This window comes from Sesamum indicum, linkage group LG6, assembly GCF_000512975.1.
Source record: "Sesamum indicum cultivar Zhongzhi No. 13 linkage group LG6, S_indicum_v1.0, whole genome shotgun sequence".
NCBI classification, from domain to species: domain Eukaryota; kingdom Viridiplantae; phylum Streptophyta; class Magnoliopsida; order Lamiales; family Pedaliaceae; genus Sesamum; species Sesamum indicum.
In genome coordinates this window covers 23,244,813-23,262,296 of record NC_026150.1, presented here as the reverse complement: position 1 = coordinate 23,262,296, position 17,484 = coordinate 23,244,813, and the positions used below count along the sequence as shown (strand labels likewise).

General features: G+C 35.7%; 1 protein-coding gene and 1 pseudogene across 3 annotated transcripts; both read right to left on the bottom strand.

Annotated features, from left to right (window-relative positions):
* LOC105165598 overlaps window positions 1-6,364 on the bottom strand; it is a 6,879-nt pseudogene extending 515 nt beyond the window's left edge.
* Window positions 7,427-17,484, bottom strand: LOC105165597 (probable sugar phosphate/phosphate translocator At1g06470). 3 transcript variants are annotated; one of them, XM_011084662.2, is made up of 13 exons: window positions 17,123-17,484; window positions 16,173-16,920; window positions 15,885-16,051; window positions 14,201-14,286; window positions 13,531-13,580; window positions 12,311-12,378; window positions 11,394-11,494; window positions 11,221-11,233; window positions 9,820-10,004; window positions 9,414-9,500; window positions 8,646-8,740; window positions 7,913-8,054; window positions 7,427-7,764 (listed from the first exon to the last, which is right to left on the bottom strand). In XM_011084662.2, exons 2-12 carry the CDS (start codon window positions 16,688-16,690, stop codon window positions 7,922-7,924), a joined length of 1,503 nt encoding a protein of 500 aa, XP_011082964.1. In that variant the 5' UTR covers window positions 16,691-16,920; window positions 17,123-17,484; the 3' UTR covers window positions 7,427-7,764; window positions 7,913-7,921. The 3 variants fall into 3 exon arrangements, with proteins under 3 accessions (XP_011082964.1, XP_011082963.1, XP_020550475.1); XM_011084661.2 differs by having other exon boundaries at window positions 17,161-17,484; XM_020694816.1 differs by having other exon boundaries at window positions 17,192-17,484.

Sequence of the window (17,484 nt, the reverse complement as noted above, 5' to 3'; positions counted from 1 at the left end):
AACCGCTCGGGGTTGAACTCCTTTGCATCGTCGCCCCATATTTTGCTGTCGTGGTGCAGTAGGATTGCCGGCAGCATGACTTGCACTCCGGCCGGTAACGTTATCTTGCCCAGTCTCGTTTCCTTGTGAACAGCTCGACTAAGCATGAACGCTGGTGGATATAATCTTAGGACCTCGTGAAGAATCATCGTTACCTGCATGCAGGATATATATCAGAAGGCTCAGAAGTGGCCCAAGAGGGTGTTTCAGTGAGGTTATAAAGATATTGCAAGCTTATTAAAAGTAGCGACATTATAAAATTAAAAAATAAGATATTACGTACTTATAAACTCTTTTTAGAAATGTAAGAATTTACTAACATCTTATATGGCTAAATTGTATTTACTGCCCCGTATATTGGGGGTAGCATTTCAAGGACTGTAATTAAGGGTGTAGCAAATAACATCCCAGAATTAAATTTTTTTTGGCAATTTAAGGACTCCGGCAACCGAATTTTTCAAATGCGCCGGAAACTGCTTACCTGGACACAAATTAGGGTTCAAATTTGGGATTTTTGCTGATGTGACCGTGAGGTTATAAATTAGTGCCTACTAAGCTGCCGACGTGGCTGTGGTGTAGGATAAAATTGCCAAGTCCCTCGTTGATGTGGAAAAGAACATAAAACAAAAAGAAAAAGAAAACAAAAACAAAAACAAAATGCTACTCCTTCATATCCCGATCCTTCACGATGTGGATTTTGAAGGGGATTTGGCAATCACAAGCGACTGCCCCAGAACCGAATTTTTCAAATGCGCCGGAAACTGCTTACCTGGACACAAATTAGGGTTCAAATTTGGGATTTTTGCTGATGTGACCGTGAGGTTATAAATTAGTGCCTACTAAGCTGCCGACGTGGCTGTGGTGTAGGATAAAATTGCCAAGTCCCTCGTTGATGTGGAAAAGAACATAAAACAAAAAGAAAAAGAAAACAAAAACAAAAACAAAATGCTACTCCTTCATATCCCGATCCTTCACGATGTGGATTTTGAAGGGGATTTGGCAATCACAAGCGACTGCCCCAGATCGGATGCCTTCGTAGTGGTGAAGGTGTCGAAATCATCTTCCAGCTTTTGCTGAGACTCCTCGTTCTCTGTGTCGACGATGGAGAGGTCGACAGAGCCCCAGTCAACACCATAAAGGCGTGTGCCCGTGTTGCGGCGGTCGGCTTCATCGTCGCAGGAAGTTGAGTCGACTGAGAAAACGGCATATGTGTATATATCTATACACTTAAACCCAAGAACAAGAACCCGCACACAAAAATTGAGGAAGAAGGTGGGTTGTGGGAATAGATACAAGGGCTGTATGTATATGCTGAGAGAGAGAGAGAGAGAGAGAGAGAGAGAGGCAAGTTGGGGTTCCAAAATATGTGAAAAGGAGATCAGAGGAGTTGCATTTCATGAGAAAATTTCATGATTTTTTGGAGAAAGAAGAACAAGAACTAAGAAATGTAAAGAGAGAAAGGGAGGAGAGAGAGAGAGAGAGAGACGAAGATGATGATGGTGACGATGAAGATGATGACGGTGATAATGAAGATGATGAAGCCCCAAATTGGAAATAATTTTTTAGCGTAGTTGGCAATATTTTTTAGCTTAGTTGGCAATAATTTTTTAACGCCCGGCCACATCAGCAAAAGCCCCAAATTGAAACCCTAATTTGTGTCCAGGTAAGCAGTTTCCGGCGAATTTACAAAATTCGATTGCCGGAGTCATTAAATTGCCAAAAAAAATTTAATTCTGGAATGTTATTTGCTGCACCCTTAACTACAGTCCCTGAAATGCTACCCCCCTAATATACGGGCCAGTAAATGCAATTTAGCCCATCTTATAAACTCCATTGTTCATTTTATGCAAACGCTTGAAAATTTTATTTATGAATAAGATTTGACGTCTGCTAAGTTTTAAAAATATTTTGAAGATCTTTCTAAATAAATTTAGCCTCTAAGTTTCAAGAATATGCAAAATATACTTAAAACTTAAGATGCGAGCAATACTTACAATTTTCAGGCGATCTAAATCTTGAAAATCCGGTTGTCTACTTCCAATAACATGCAGCACCTCATCTCTAGCGCGAGCCTGCCAATCTGTATGCTTGCTCAACAGAATCATCGTCCACACTAGCACGTTCGATGTCGTCTCCTGCCCAGCAAAGTAAAAGAGCTTGCACTCTTCAACAACTTCCTGCAAGCTCATTCCAAATTTATTTCCATGCTGCTGTATTTCCTTGAGATTTGATTGTAGCAGTATATCCAACAAGTCATCCCTGCTAGCTTCCCCTGCTTCTATTGCCTTCATTCTTTTATCGATTATGCCAAGCACCCGCGAGTCGACTTCCTTCCCAATGTGCTTCATCCTTGTGTTAGCTTTTGTGGGCAAAAACCTGCAGAAGTAATGTAAACAAGCTGAGGCAAAAAACCCTTGAGGGTGGTGTTTGGAGTAGCTCCTGTTTTTGGTGAGAATAAATTGCAGAGAACATTGTAAGTATCGCTAGTGTAAAAATTGGGAGTGTTTGAAAATAATTTTAGGAAAACATATGAAAAAAACAAAAACTGAAGTTGGAGTATTTGGTCACACAAGTTAACCTTTTTGGTAATTTTGGTCCCATTATTTTTTATTCAACATATTAAACCAATAAGTTCAAAAAATTTGTAATTTAGTCCAAAGATTTAATGCCGTTAAATTTTTTATGGAAACAATTCGTGCACTGCACGAGCTTTGTTAAGTCTTGAGGGGACAAAAATTGCAACAATTTTGGATTTATGGGATGTAATATGCAGGTGATTTCAAAAACCATCACAAATGAGGTTAATTTATGGGACATAAATATAATTTTTTCTGTAATTTTACTAATGAAGTTGGTGGAGAGAAACTTACAGCGTTTTAGTTTAAATGAGTTTAGTTTAAGCTAAATAGTTCTAGAGTAGCATAAAGTGTAAATAGAAAACGTTCTTTTCCGCTAATTTATCTTTGATAAACACTTAAATTAAGTTATTGCAAACACGCTTTGAACATGTATGATCAACAATGACGAGATCCAAGAGGACAAATGGTTATACCTCCATCCAGGGATGTGAGCCAACATAAACGACTTTCCAACGATCGTGGTTTGTTCTTTCTGAAGTTCAAATATCTTTCTTCCTTCTTCGTAGCTACTGCCGAATGCAGTACGCGAAATGGCATCACTCGTCAAGGTCTGAAGATACGGCCACACGTCCAACTCACACCATCCATCGCTTGGTACAATCTTTTCCCATTTGCTCAACATGTCGCAAGAACTCAAATAGAAGGACGGAATCATATGCTGTGTGAAGCAGAAAGTGTCAAACTCTGTTGCTGCCAAATTTCAGGAACTATGAACGAAGGTAAGCGTGTGCAGATGCAGAAACAAGAACTCAGCTCGTCACAAGCTTTACATTGTTCAGATATTGGACTCGTCTTACGTACACATCGCAGAAGTTCTATTACTAGGAGAAATCTTATTATTACAGTAGACGAGCACTCATCAATTTATGAAGAAAAATTCGTTCTCAATGATTCTACTTCATTTTGTCACTTATTCTTCTTTATCCTCTCAAACAGCAAAAATATAATGCATCATGCAATATCAGACACATGCTGGACACAATATTTACCATACTCAAAACATTAAATAAGAAAGAAAAAAAAAATCCGACATGATATAGACACAACACTTACACAACTCATGGCATGTATGAGTTTCCTCGAGTTTTGGTACAAATTGTAATAGACGTCCACCCATCAACTATTTAACTAGCAAACTTGTAAAACATGATAAAAGTACCAATAAAACATCCCTAAGATAACAACATACATGTTTTGGTCAAATAACTCAAGTGTATCAATTCGATATTCCTTTTCGGCTAGTTGTTCATAGCTGAATTTTAGGATGGTGCCAAATGGGGGCATGACAATAACCATTATACAGCCGTAATAATTAACATTTCTCACAACCTTTTACTTTTAAACATCGTAATTATAATTATGAAAAAGCATGTTCCTTCTCGCGACGATGCCCTATTTTTTTTCCCTTTTGCACAAAGGCGACCAATGCAAAACAATTGAAACCAAATCATTAGCTGAAATTAGATGAAGCAAAATAGAGCAAAGTGCAAAAGTTTACCTTTACTTTCTGTATGTGAAAAGCAGGATTGAGGAGCCTTCTGTGCTTGGCCCATTTATCAGTTTCATAGCTTAATATTCCTCGAGCCAGCATCTGCCCTATCGGATTGTAAGGCTTCTGAAAAACGTTAGTCTTTGACAGAATCTCTCTTACATTCTCAGTGTCCGAGATGAGTACTGCAGGGCGAGGCCCAAGCCATACATAACAATTCTGACCTGAAAAAGCTCCAAATTAATCAAATCTGCTTCTTCAGTTATTTATTCAAAATATAGGAATCATACAAGTCTAAAGCTGATATATAGCTTTACTCTCTCAAGAATCCATCCATGAATCAGGGAAATTGTATATAGATTTCTATAATTAAAATGGGGGTAAATGCAAATTACCCACTGAAATATTGGAAAAGTGAAAAAAAAAACCCTAAAAAAAATAAAATGGCAAAGAGAGAAGCGTGCTGCAATATAAAGAAAGAGACAGTGATAATGTTTTTTAGCTTTTATATTTAGTAATTAGGGTTAAAGTGATCAGTTACACACCAAAATAGCTAAATCAGTCGCAAAATGGGCGAGTGAGCTACACTGCCTAGCGGAGGGGGATAATATCTTTCTTTATTAAAAGGTTAGGGAGGCTCTTTGCCCTTTTATTTTTTTTAAGGGAGGTAATTTGCATTTATCCCAATTGAAATGTGTATACTTATGTTGTACATAAAACTTATATAATACCTATGTCCGACCTAACTTTGCATGTTGCAGTTTTTGTGTTGACGTGCCTGTTTTAGTGCATTCGTCGTCCATATTTACTCTCCCCACAATATTTTGGAGTTCTACATCGCAGGATATATGCCTCACTCTCTAATTGGCAAAATTATAATATTGATCCTATAAGATTGGGTTATTTCAATTTTGATATCATATTTGGAATTTTATTTTTTTGTCGCAAGTTCCATTAAGAATTGTTACTATTGGTCCAAAGTTATAGCAAATTTGGTCATTTATTCACTCCGCCTTTAGTCGTTAGTTGATGATTCAAAAATCAACACATGAGCTTGATCACACGCATGCAATAAATACCCAACCGTCCTAGCATTAAAAAAAAGTTCCAACGACCTAAATTCTCTCGAAAATCTTTTCAAATCCTTTCAAAAATCACCAGCTAACAGCTAAATAAATACCACATAGGTTTTTCCATTAGTTTATAACAGCGGAGTGCCAAAAAGGGCCGGATGTGCTATCTTTTTGGACTAGTGGTTCAAATTTTAACTGGGAGCCAAATTGAAATGATCCTTCTATGGGACCAACTTTGCAATTTTACCCTCTCTAATCATATTTATATAATGTCTAACGTTTCTATCATAAAATGATATTCTATATCACATATGATACTTTACCGAGTAAATAATGAAGGATTTTCTTGAGATTTACTATAATTATAAATACCTACGCAATCTTTGAAAAATTATAAATAACCTTTTAAAATTAAAAATCGTGTAACAAATACCTAATGGATCATTCTATTATTGTAGGAGAGCCCACAACGAGACATTATAAAAGAAACATATATACACATAAGATTAACATTTGAAAAAATATAATGCAACTGAAGGCACCCAAATTTATATATACCAAGAAAATAAAAGAAATACTCATAAAATCTGAGTATTAAAAAGAAAGACAAACATACCATAGTTATTAACAATTTTAAGGAAAAAGGGAGCAATCCTAGGCACAAAATCATCCGAGAAATCGATGGGCTTGGAGTAGGCTTTTTTCGCCATCCCCGTCATTTCCATCACATCCCCAAGCAAAAATCTGTAGGGGTTTCCGACAAAACCTTGTTGTCTGAGGGATTTCTCCAGCTTCCTCGGCACAAACCACACCCAATTCAAGATTTTCCATGCGTATATTGTTAGCACAACAGTACAAGAAAGTGCCACTGCGCTGAGCAGTAAGTCCATTACAATATGCTTTCACAGTGCGTGTTCTATGTGAAATGTGGGGCTGTATATTATCAGAGATTGAGAACTGAGAAGAGCTGAGTGCAAAGATTAGAGCCATCAATCAGTATATATGTAGATTGCTGCAGGGCAGGTAAGAAAGAAAAGTCTTTCATGGACATTTCTTCTCCTTCTGCTGTGTTTTCTTCACCACAACCTATTTTGAGCTGTCTTAATTGACTTCAATATATGCTCCTCCTCCACACAAAATATATCCACACCCTTCTCGGCCTTAATCAACAAGTATGGGTTGAGGTCTTTTTGTGCCATCTGAACCACATCGTCTCGACTATTTTGATGGATAACTTAATTGTTAGATTTACGTACATTAAGGAACAAAAAAAAAAAACATTAATGTAATAGAAGAATTAAATCGTGGTTGCATGGTGTTCACCTTTAGCAAGCATAATTGTGTCGTTATTCTTCTAATACTAAATTTTTAGTAATAAATAAATAATAATAGTCTAAGAATTATTGAGATATTAAAAGTTATTCAAATGTAGAGTGATTTTTGTAACAATTTTTTACGAAAATATATTTAAGGTTAAAATAGTGTTCTAATATAACAACTATATGGTGTAGTCAAATGGAGAAAATCAAAATATCAATATAGGAAAAATTTCAACAGTTATCATTACAGATACTTCTTTATTGTTTAAAAAATTATAAATATTCTTTTAAAATTAATAATCGTCTAATAAATATCCTCTCGTGACAATTTATAATAAGTAAGTATTTGTTAGACCACAATTAATTCCAAAAGATATCGTTATTTTTTAAATAATAAAAAAATATTTATAATTATATCAAATTTCCAAAGAGCCGATTATAATTTACCTATTAATATACTAAACCAAGAGTGAAAATAGAAGAGAGCAGATTCTTTGCTTCTATTGATTATAACAGTGGAAACGGAAACCACAACTGACCAATAGACACAATTTAAGCTTCACCCCAAGAGAAATAACCAAAGAGTTTATTATATAAGTTTTATAATTTTATTTTATTTAAATATTAAAATATATTAATTAAAATAAAATCCAACATCTTATAAATTTTAAAAATATTTTATAAAAATGTATCAACTTTTGAGATATTTTAAATAAATTTAGCAGAACACCCTCCAAGCCTGAATTCGGTAATATATTTGCTCCATAATTTTCTTTTCAAAAAAAAAAAAAAGAAAAGAAAAGATGGACAGGATAATAATGGACAAATGCCAATTAGAGATCATTTATTAAAGAAGGGAAGTAGAAATTATGAATACAAGGAAGTTGAATATTCTCCAGAATCTGAATATACACTCAACTGAACGTGAAGGAAAAATTTTGACTTATAACTCCCAAAAGCAGTTGGGGTCTCCTATTTTAAATTGATGTCAACAAATTCTTTAAATCTACACCACCTTGTGAACAATGTTGATACAAGAAACCATTTGGGACCAAATGCTTATAAATCTTTCACCAAAATCTGTGAAGTAGTTACAAACTCCGGCACTCAATATCCCATGTCTTTTACAAAATCGAGCCAACGATACATGGCCCATTAGACAACGTCGACATTTACAGAAGCAAGCAAGGGCAAGTTCATACCATCTGTCAGATGAAAGACAACACCGGCCTCGTCAATGTAAATATTTGGAGCACAAAATCCTCAAGAAATGTTAACAAATGGCAGCTGCCAAGTGTCGGGAAATAGCTTAAAAGAGTCGGTGGCATTCATACCAATAGGTAATATGCTTACCCGAGTTTATTAGTTCAAATGCATAGTTGAGCTTTCAGGATCCTCTTCTTCCTCGTCCATTTCGTCAAGAATAACATACTTTGAAGCTGTACCATCTGTTGGTGACCCAGCAGTTGTCTCGCCATTGTGTAACTTCTGGTACCTGACAGACAGAAGAATGAAATTCGAGCTATTAGGTAAAGGGCTTCTGGTTGTATTACTTCTTGATTTTATCCAACATTTTATCGCTATCATCACAAAAACGAAAGTTTCTACAACCTATTCGCAAATTTTCATGAAAACCAAGTGGTAACTAGCAACATATTCACCGGAATGTCAAAACAGAGTCTTCGTTGCAATCTAAACTGCAAAAGCTATACAATGGATAACAGCCAAAAAAGAGGTTCTTAAATATCACCACAGGTCATATCTTTCAGCTCAGCCCAAAGTTGGCAAGAAAGCTTCTTCACTATTGCCTTAAGTCCTACCTTTCAGCTATTGATCAAGGATGTCTTGATAAGTAAATAAATAAACGTTTCTTTTCCATTAATGGGAAAATGACTTGCATGGATCAACCAACAGTCGGGCAAGCGACGATACGCATATATTTGAAAAAAACTAGCAAAAATAAATCACTAATAATAAATGTGCATGGGTATACTTAATTGACCCAGTTTGACTTTATTCACGAGAATAGGAAATAGAAACATAACAATGTAACGTTTTGGTGAATGGCATGCAGCTGATGACTTACTTGTACCAGTTAAACAAACTGACACCAACCATTATCGTTAAAAGGCCAACCCCTTTCATCCATGTGAACTCATCATGGAAATAAAATACAGCCACCTGAAAAGATATCATACGTCAAAAACAAAAGTAGTTCTGCACAAAATTTCAAAGATAGCAGAGATTAGCACAGTTGAGCGACAAGATGACTCTTGCGTTTTTCATGAGACTAAACTCCAGGATATCAGAGGACCCCCGATAGAGTTATTCGTTGTCAATTCCATACTGAAAACCTATCTCATGAGACATCTCCATCTTAATCAACCAAAACTGAGACTGCACCTAATTAAATTCCATCAGATTAAGGATCTCTAATTTGTCCAAGATAGCCAATGTTATGATGTTTGATTCCCACTTTTAATCCATAAAAAGATATTACCAGTACAGCAAATTAAATCTGATCACGTTTCTACTCCTTAAAATGTGATGAATAAATTTTTTAACTTGGATGAAACGAGCTGCCTTCAGCGTTTAATTCGGCCCCAAGAACTGTTATAAAGGCATAGAATCATCCATACTTGACTTCGAAAAATATCCAAGTTGATAATTTCAACTTTATAATGTGGAGTAAATTGCTCCACTTATATAACTGATTCACTGACGATTATCCCCTCAACTATGTGGAAAAACACTTAGCCATGCAAATCAGCAAACAAACCAACGTATCAAACTAACAGTTTTTCAGCAAAATGTAGCAAATATATAAGCAAAATAAAAGAGTAGTCTTATATACCAATATAGTTACAGCTTCCTTCACAACCCCGGCAATCGTTACTGTTACTGCACTAGTAACTGACACAAGAATATATTCTGTTAATACCTGCAACATGACCAAAGTCAAGCTTTTCTCAGAAGCAAGGAATTCAAACTTCGGAGTGCAAAACATGATCAATTGAAATTTAAAGATGGTTTTCAACTGGCTCTTTGTCCTTTAACTTTAGAGACAATGAAGCGGCATGGAAAAGAGGAGTTATGCAGCAGAAATGAGACAATAGGCTTTATTGAGTTTTTTAGAGTCTACTGACATGACTGGAGTAGTCCATTGATTTTTCCAGATTAAGAAAAGAAAGTTACTGAAAAACAAAACTACCATGTATCGCAAGCACCATATTCGAAATATTGAATCCAGAATCTCTTACCATGAAGAAAGCAAGTGTTCCACCAAACAACATCAGCAAACAACTTCTCAATATATTCCATGAGCTGTTAAAATAAGTACTCGTCCTGAACTCATGCCATGGGTCCAACATAAGAGAAAATAGAGCAGTTGCAATTGCCATAATGGGGGTCACGTAGCTCATCAAAACAAGTGGATTTTTAAGACCTTGAAAAGGACAAAAAGTGTCAGTGATTAGACATGATAAAAAAGGTCAACAAAATGAAACAACTGACAACAATTAACTTCATAGATAAACTATCAATAATGTAACAGAGCTCTTAACCGAGCATCAAATTAGACCTCAGAATTTGTAAGTAGCTTAGACATCACTAAATGTTGAAAAATGAATGCAGTATAGCTTACTAAACAGAATTGCATCCTTGTTAAATGGAATCGACTTACCAATTAATAATTCTATTTAATTATGAAAACAAGAGTGTAGTCCATCAAAAAAACATCTTTCATCCATAAAATACTTTGATCTGTAAGACCACATTTATAGTCCCTGGACGTGCAAAAATCTGAGTCATATTACTTTCTCCTGACGACTTCAGGGGTGGATTTTGGGAGACAAACTGAAATTATGTAAATGGCCCTCCTCACATGTACAAACAAAATCTGGATAGAAGCCAATTTTCAACATAAGCCTTAGTTTCTAGGTCCAGTTGAACATGAAAAATGCAGGACAACAGCAAAGAGCAAACTAGACCGAACTAATTTTACAATTAAAAATGTTGCAGAAGACAAAAGGTGTCATTAACAGACAGATAAAGCAGCTAGGACAATTTCAAGCCTCGATGTTGGAAACAATTCAGTTGAATAATAAACTATCAATAAATGTAATGCAAAAATTAAGGATCAAGTATAGACCTTAGCTAGAATTGTATATGGCTTAGTCTTCACTAAGTGTTGAAAAAAATCATACAGATTTTCTAAGACAAAGAGCATCCTTGTTAAATAAATTTAACAGACTGATTAAATTCTATTTAAATCATAAATAGGCTCCTCGATACACCTGTCAGAATCATGAACTGCCAGCATTCAATCACAAGGAATGTGAATAAGATGTATGCAAACTACTTAAGCTTCATAACTATTTGAATCTGCCATAAGAAGCTCACAATTTAACTATGGAATTAGCCCTTTGGGCAGAGTGGAAGAAGAGGTCTATATTCTGTCCTAAAAGATACAGTTGTGTTTAATTGAGATAAGTTGGGAAATTGAAAACTCAAAGTGCTTTAATTTCAACAAACATAAATATATTGGTTAAAAATGAGAACTTCATAAGTAAATATTCCCAAAATAGCAAAGAGAAGTAAACATATGCACATATAAGCTAAAATTTTCATGTTGAAAGCAGGAGCTTAACGATAACACTCACCATAGGCTTCTTTCTTCAATGGCAGTTTTCATGTCAGCACGACCAATCAGTAATGTAACAAGCCAAGAAAAGAGACATGTGAGAGCATATACGAATAATTTATAATAGAAACAAGGAAAATAAGTTCAGAAACCAGAAATAAAGACTAGTCACAAGCGTAATATTGCTCACACCTGGAGAAGAATTTGTGTCATTGTCCAGCGGAACCCAGACATGACAGCAGCAAGCATAACAAATAGGAAACCCCAGAACTCAAACTCTGTCTCCTTTGCAACTGCATTACAGGCTAAAAAGGTTAGAACCACAATAATCAAGATAGACTGTTTTGAGCTGACTTTGTCTTGATTTTAATAGTTAGCAATATATTCAGAATCTAGAACAGCATTCCCCTTCACAAGGTAAAATAATAGAAATCATTTCAGGTCTTTCCATTGCTTATTCTTTTCAATTTGGATAAGTCAGATTACGATATAAGGCTAATTCTATTTATCTATTTGCATTTCTACTCTAATTTGTACATGTATAAGGCTCAGCCTTAACCAGAGGAAATTTTGCAGAAGAAACTCAGCATGCATCAGCAACAGAAGTGCCCAGGAATCCACAAAGTGACTTTTCGCACTTGCATCAAGTCAGTCAAAATTTTGCTTAAGCAGTATCTTGAATAATAAAGTTTATTAGCTTGGACAAAATATAAAGTCATTCTTTTCAAGTAACAATTATTAAATACGTTCATCATCCGATGTCTAGAATATTGATGGAGCATTTATGCTGGAAACACTGGAGAAACACCAATGGTCTTTTAAAACACACTTAAATACTCAAACATGGGCATCTGCGGAAGTAAGGCCTCATTGAAAATGCTGGCTTCTTAAGCTACTTGCTGTTGTTCATCAAAAAACATGGTGGAAGAAACCTGGAAAATGAACAATTACATATACAGAAAGTCTTCGATTATTTATCAATATCATTACTTAAAATGACAGGTGACAATATCAAAGGCCGTCCCTGAATTTGGAAGATATTCATGACAGAATCTCCCCCCCAAGACATATAAATTCAGCAACAAGAATGAATATGACACACATGATACCTGTTAACAGTATCCCAACTGAAATGACCAAGATAATGCCAAGAAGCTTAACACTTGGAGACTCCAATCTTCAAAAGAACATGTGTTGAGTCAAAAGCCAGGTCAAATAACTAAGAATGTATGTGATATACAGCCAAAAAATGAAAGGAAAGAACACGAAAAAACTTCACATGATAATGATTTTAGGATAACACGTGACATAAAAGAAATTGAAATATGATGATACATTGAACAATAACAAATTTGCAGAAAAAAGTGCATTTTTACACATGTCACTAGTTAATGGCAAGATATTCCTCATAATTAAATATGAACCAACACTGTGTGTCCTTCAGTGACCATGCACCCTCATCTGCTGTTTATCAATCTATAAGCATTTTATGCTCCTGCACTACCCAACTATAACAGACTAGGTCACCCTATCCCGGCCCCCGTTTGTCCGAACGGCAACAATTATTCTTCCCCTTGCTTCACCTATAGTCTGAACCAAAAAGTTTTGGAAAATCCTGGTAAAATTTGGCCTTCCCTTGCCTAATTAGTGCCACACACCGTTGATGCATGTACTAGTTCCTTTTTCCTTTCCAACCTAATGAAATACCTATCTTCATTTGCCATTAAATTTCAGGTGTTATATTGTAGACTTCTAGTTCTCTTTTATATGCATGGTAGAAACACCTTACCATTCACATCCTCTATGAAACATCATATGCACAAGGACCTCGTAAATAATGCAGAGATCATGTCACATGAGAAACATTCTGCAGAGTATGATCTTTATCCGAGATAAAATGTATCAAGTTCATAAAAACTTCACAAGGATTTTTTACCAGAAAATATTAATGGGAATTGAAATTTCCCATTTCAGGATGAGAATGAGGCAAAAGAAATTGAGAAAGCCCAGTAGTCTATTTTGCCGAAATTTGCAAGTCACCATGTCTGAGTATGGCCATCAAGAAAATGCTATCAGCAACAATAAGTACCAGATTGGAACCCATATGTCAAAATCACTAAATGAGCTTTTCAAAAATTAAGTTTGTCCACACATTCGTGATTGATCTGAATAAAATCCTCAATTCATCTACCTTACATAGACTAAAAGATTATTGAGCTTCATAAACTTCTTAGGAAGTGAAAGTGTTTTTCACACACAGTACAGAAAGGTAAGATTATCGCTAGGAGGAGGTGATGTAAAGCAACCAGATCAGTTCATGAAGAAATACCTGAATGCAAAGGCAAAAAGAAGGAGAAATATTGGGGCCGCTGATTTACACTGCAAATACAAATATAATGGACTTAGTTATCTTAAATTTTCTTGTGACATAAATGACCCAGGGGAATGGAACATATGTCAATCTAGAAGACTAAGTCAGGAAAAGCCAAAAGATCATTCTGTATGTTCTTGAAAGCAAATTAATCGGAAACTAACTTTAATATAAAAGTGGAGGCTGTACTTCCTTTGCATTTGAAAGTCATTTATTAGTTATGTTCCATTTGTATAAGACACCCAAAGCACGTCTTTTCGACAATGGGGTTAATAGTGTTTTTGTCTCTTAGAGGATACCAGGTCCAAGATCCACTATTTGTTCAGTCTTGTTTATGAGTACTCAAGAATTACACCCGAAAGATAGCTATTAGTTTCGGCTTAACATATCAGATTTCTTGTTGGATTCTTCAGCATTGGAATATAACTCTCAACCTTCATTGACTTCAAGTCTTGGTCATCCTCATTTTTATTAGCCAATTTGTTCATTAGCTATACATGTTAACAAATTTTAACTAAGACCAGCCAGCTGAAATTCTCAGATACCATAAGCCAAGTCGCCAGAACCTCAAAGTTTTAAAGCAGTTTGATTCCAGTGATGCATAAATAATGGATAGAGAAGAACTAACCATAGTGGCAAAAGTGACGGAGATGAAAACCAGGGATGCATTGCTTAGATTTACATCCAATGCAGTGCTGAGAGCCGTTGGTACAACTGTGAAAGGCAAAGGCCATCTGTAGCATTAGTTGTCAGAGAAGTCAATGATGCTAGCAAACTCAATGAAACAGGAGAAATGATACAAAAACAAAAATCATGCTTCAGTAAATACTTGAGCTCCCAGGTGACAAATAGAAGCGGCAAAAATTTTGTGCCAAACATAATTTGGATGAAGAAAAATTGTCTAGGTAGGCCTATAAACATTCTACACCATAGCAGAAAATAGTGGGAGTAGTCCTAAAGGTAATTTAGAGGGAAGGTTGAAGCAGAATAAAATGGAATGACATAGTGGAAAAGAACTTACACCATTTCCTAAGCTAATTAGATGGCCCTGGCCCTTGATACAGAAGTGTCAAAAAGAAAAGAGTCAATATATATAAACTCAAAAGTTGGAGTAAAGACTGGTCAAGGTAGGTTGATTTATATACCGCTAAGTAAGGACTAGACAAAAATCGATACATACTGTTTCTCCTATGAACTTTTTTCTAGAGGTTGCTTCCAGTTTTAGGGATTGCACTCAACTAATCATTTGGAGAACATGAGTAACACCCAGATGCATAAACAGATAACAGATGCAGGAACAAAGAAAAACTTCAGCCTATGAAGGAAGAAACTGCATCCAAAATGAAGCAACAGAAAAACTTCAGCCTCTTAAGGAAGAAACTGCACCCAAACCTTTTAAGGAAGAAACTACATCTGAAATCTTCAGTATCTATACAACCAGCTTTCATCATGCTCTTCGATTTGACTCAAGTACTAAACCAAGGTCCTAAATTTTGATCAATTTATACGGCATGCTTTTATGAGCAGTACGAAGCATAATTCCACTATTAACACAACATTCCATTTGCTCATACATGGAGTTGTTGGTCTCGGTTCCAAAGGAAAACTTCTCCATGTCAAATCCATCCCCCAACCCACCCCATTTGGTTCAGAAGATACAGAATTACATGAAACAAGCAATAGCTTAGAGATGGAAAAGCAGCTTGCTCCTGCTAGCCAAAAGAACATAAACCGAACCCTTTAGATGCAGACTCCTATCCTAAGTAACTCAATTTAATATTTCATGGTACATGGACAGAATGGAGGATTAGATAATTGCATAAGCTGATATATGTCGAATCTTTCAGTATTATGAAAACAAACAAACAATCACTCCTAATAATCTCAGCACAAACACAACAAACGAACAGAGAATATATTGGAATTCACTTTTGTATATTTAAAAGGATTTTTTATTTTTGTCTTGTGAAAATAACTAGTTGACCCTCTATCCTTATTTTTTTCCCTGACTAGCTGCTGATCTTCGATACCAAGGAGAAGAATGAAAAATCAAAATAACAATCAAATAGCTTGTAAATCTATGTTTTCTAACACAAACTTAAACATCTAAAATATATGAGAACTTAACTAGTTTTCCATTTTCGAAACAAATAGACAAAACTCAGTCACAAATAATCAGTAAAGTTATAATTAATATGGCTATTACTTGAATGAAAAGAAAGCCCCATGAAACATACAAGTAACTATTTGAATATTGACTACATATGTGAAGATGTTTAAGAACTAATGTGAGCTACAGAATTTCCTCCTACCTCTCACAAAATAATCCTTCCATGACATAACAGAGGAATGAAATCTGTCAGACCAAAACCATGTAATGCCCATTGACAACACAGCTTGCATGGCAAAGTGGATAGTATTCATCAATAGTGGGGCAGGGAATTTTCCCATGTCATCCCCTAATAAAGTTTTATTATACCTGCTCCAAGCAAAACCAACAAATCAACAAAGAGTAAGTAAGAACCATAATTTTTAAGAAGCAATAATTCAAGAGAATCCATGTAAAAAGAAAACAGAACAACTAAGAACAAAGCACTTACAGTGTCAAGAATGTACTAAACGTGTACCAGACCAGTATAAGAACCAACGTCTTCAGCACATCAGAAACTGAAATAGGGTTCTCCTCATTTCTCCTAAATGGACTATTGTAATCAACTCGATTATAACTGCTGGTGCTACTTGTATATGTCTTATCTATATCATGGCTATTTTCAATGTCCAAAGGCACATAACTCTCATTTTGCTTTCTCAAACCATTGGTGGAAGCACCATCAGTATCTCCACCGTGCTCCATCCTGTGCCGACAATTATTAGAGCCCTCTCTGTCTAAAACTCCATTCTCTGATCCCTGTGGCTGAACCAAATGCAACCTGAAAACAAAGTCTTCTTCATTTACTTCATCATTTCTCAATCGAGCTGGAAGTGGGATTCCATCCTCATCAAACCAGCCCGAGAAGGAAGGTTCCCGGCTAATTCTTACACTCTTATCTTCACGCGTTAATAAATCGACACTTCCACTGTCCTCAACTCTTTCAGTTACTAAACTGCTACCGACCATTGCCTTCACCGCATTGTTTCCCAGCCATTTAAATGCTAAACTCTACACCACATAATGCCTTCGCCAATATTTTATTTTCTCAAGTGTTTTTTTGAAAAGCTAATACCAAAGTAGTGCTTTAAACCTCAGAACTAACAAATCTCAACGAAAAATAACAAGGGCTCAGCCCAACCCGGACCGCCTGAAGAACCGTTGTTCCAGAAATTCCAGTGTTACCACCTCAAAAGTAGCTACATAAAACAACAGATAAAAAGTACTCAGATCCAAGAAACTCAAACTCGAATAGTACAATACGCAAACACTGTTCCAGAAAAACCTTGCTTGTACTTAAATATAAAGCAAAGTCATACTCAAATCTGGGCAAACTTTATTAAAAACAAATTAATGCCCATAACTACAAATGCAAATTTCGATAAAAAAAAGCGAACATACAGGATAACAATGTTGAGAAAGGAGAGATCGAAACTGACCCGTGTTATTGAGTTGTCTGGGTTTCCTCACCTTTAGATGTTGCTATAAAGAGAAGAGGAGATGGGTTTCAACTTTCAAGGGTTGATTGGATCTGTGTCTTCTTTTCTGGTTTGGTGAAGTGTTGTGGTCTGTGGGTGAATTGGTGTCGGCAGTTAAACTGTTAAATGTTTTATGCTTTTATGATCATCAAATAGGCCAAAAGATTCTTCTTTGTTTACCTTGCGTACGTAATAATTTCGTTCCAAACCTACGGAACCAAACTGTATTCCCGTAGCTGTTACCTAACAAGAAATCAAAGAGTAGAAAATAAGACAAGGAAAATC

What these genes read in the sequence shown, in the direction of transcription:
- LOC105165597 (XM_011084662.2), bottom strand. Translation starts at nt 16,690, where the DNA reads ATGGTCGGTAGCAGTTTAGTAACTGAAAGAGTTGAGGACAGTGGAAGT. An exon ending in TTTAGTACATTCTTGACACT is followed by an intron (nt 16,052 to 16,172) that starts GTAAGTGCTTTG and finishes TGCTTGGAGCAG; the next exon opens with GTATAATAAAACTTTATTAG. An exon ending in GAAGGATTATTTTGTGAGAG is followed by an intron (nt 14,287 to 15,884) that starts GTAGGAGGAAAT and finishes TGCCTTTCACAG; the next exon opens with TTGTACCAACGGCTCTCAGC.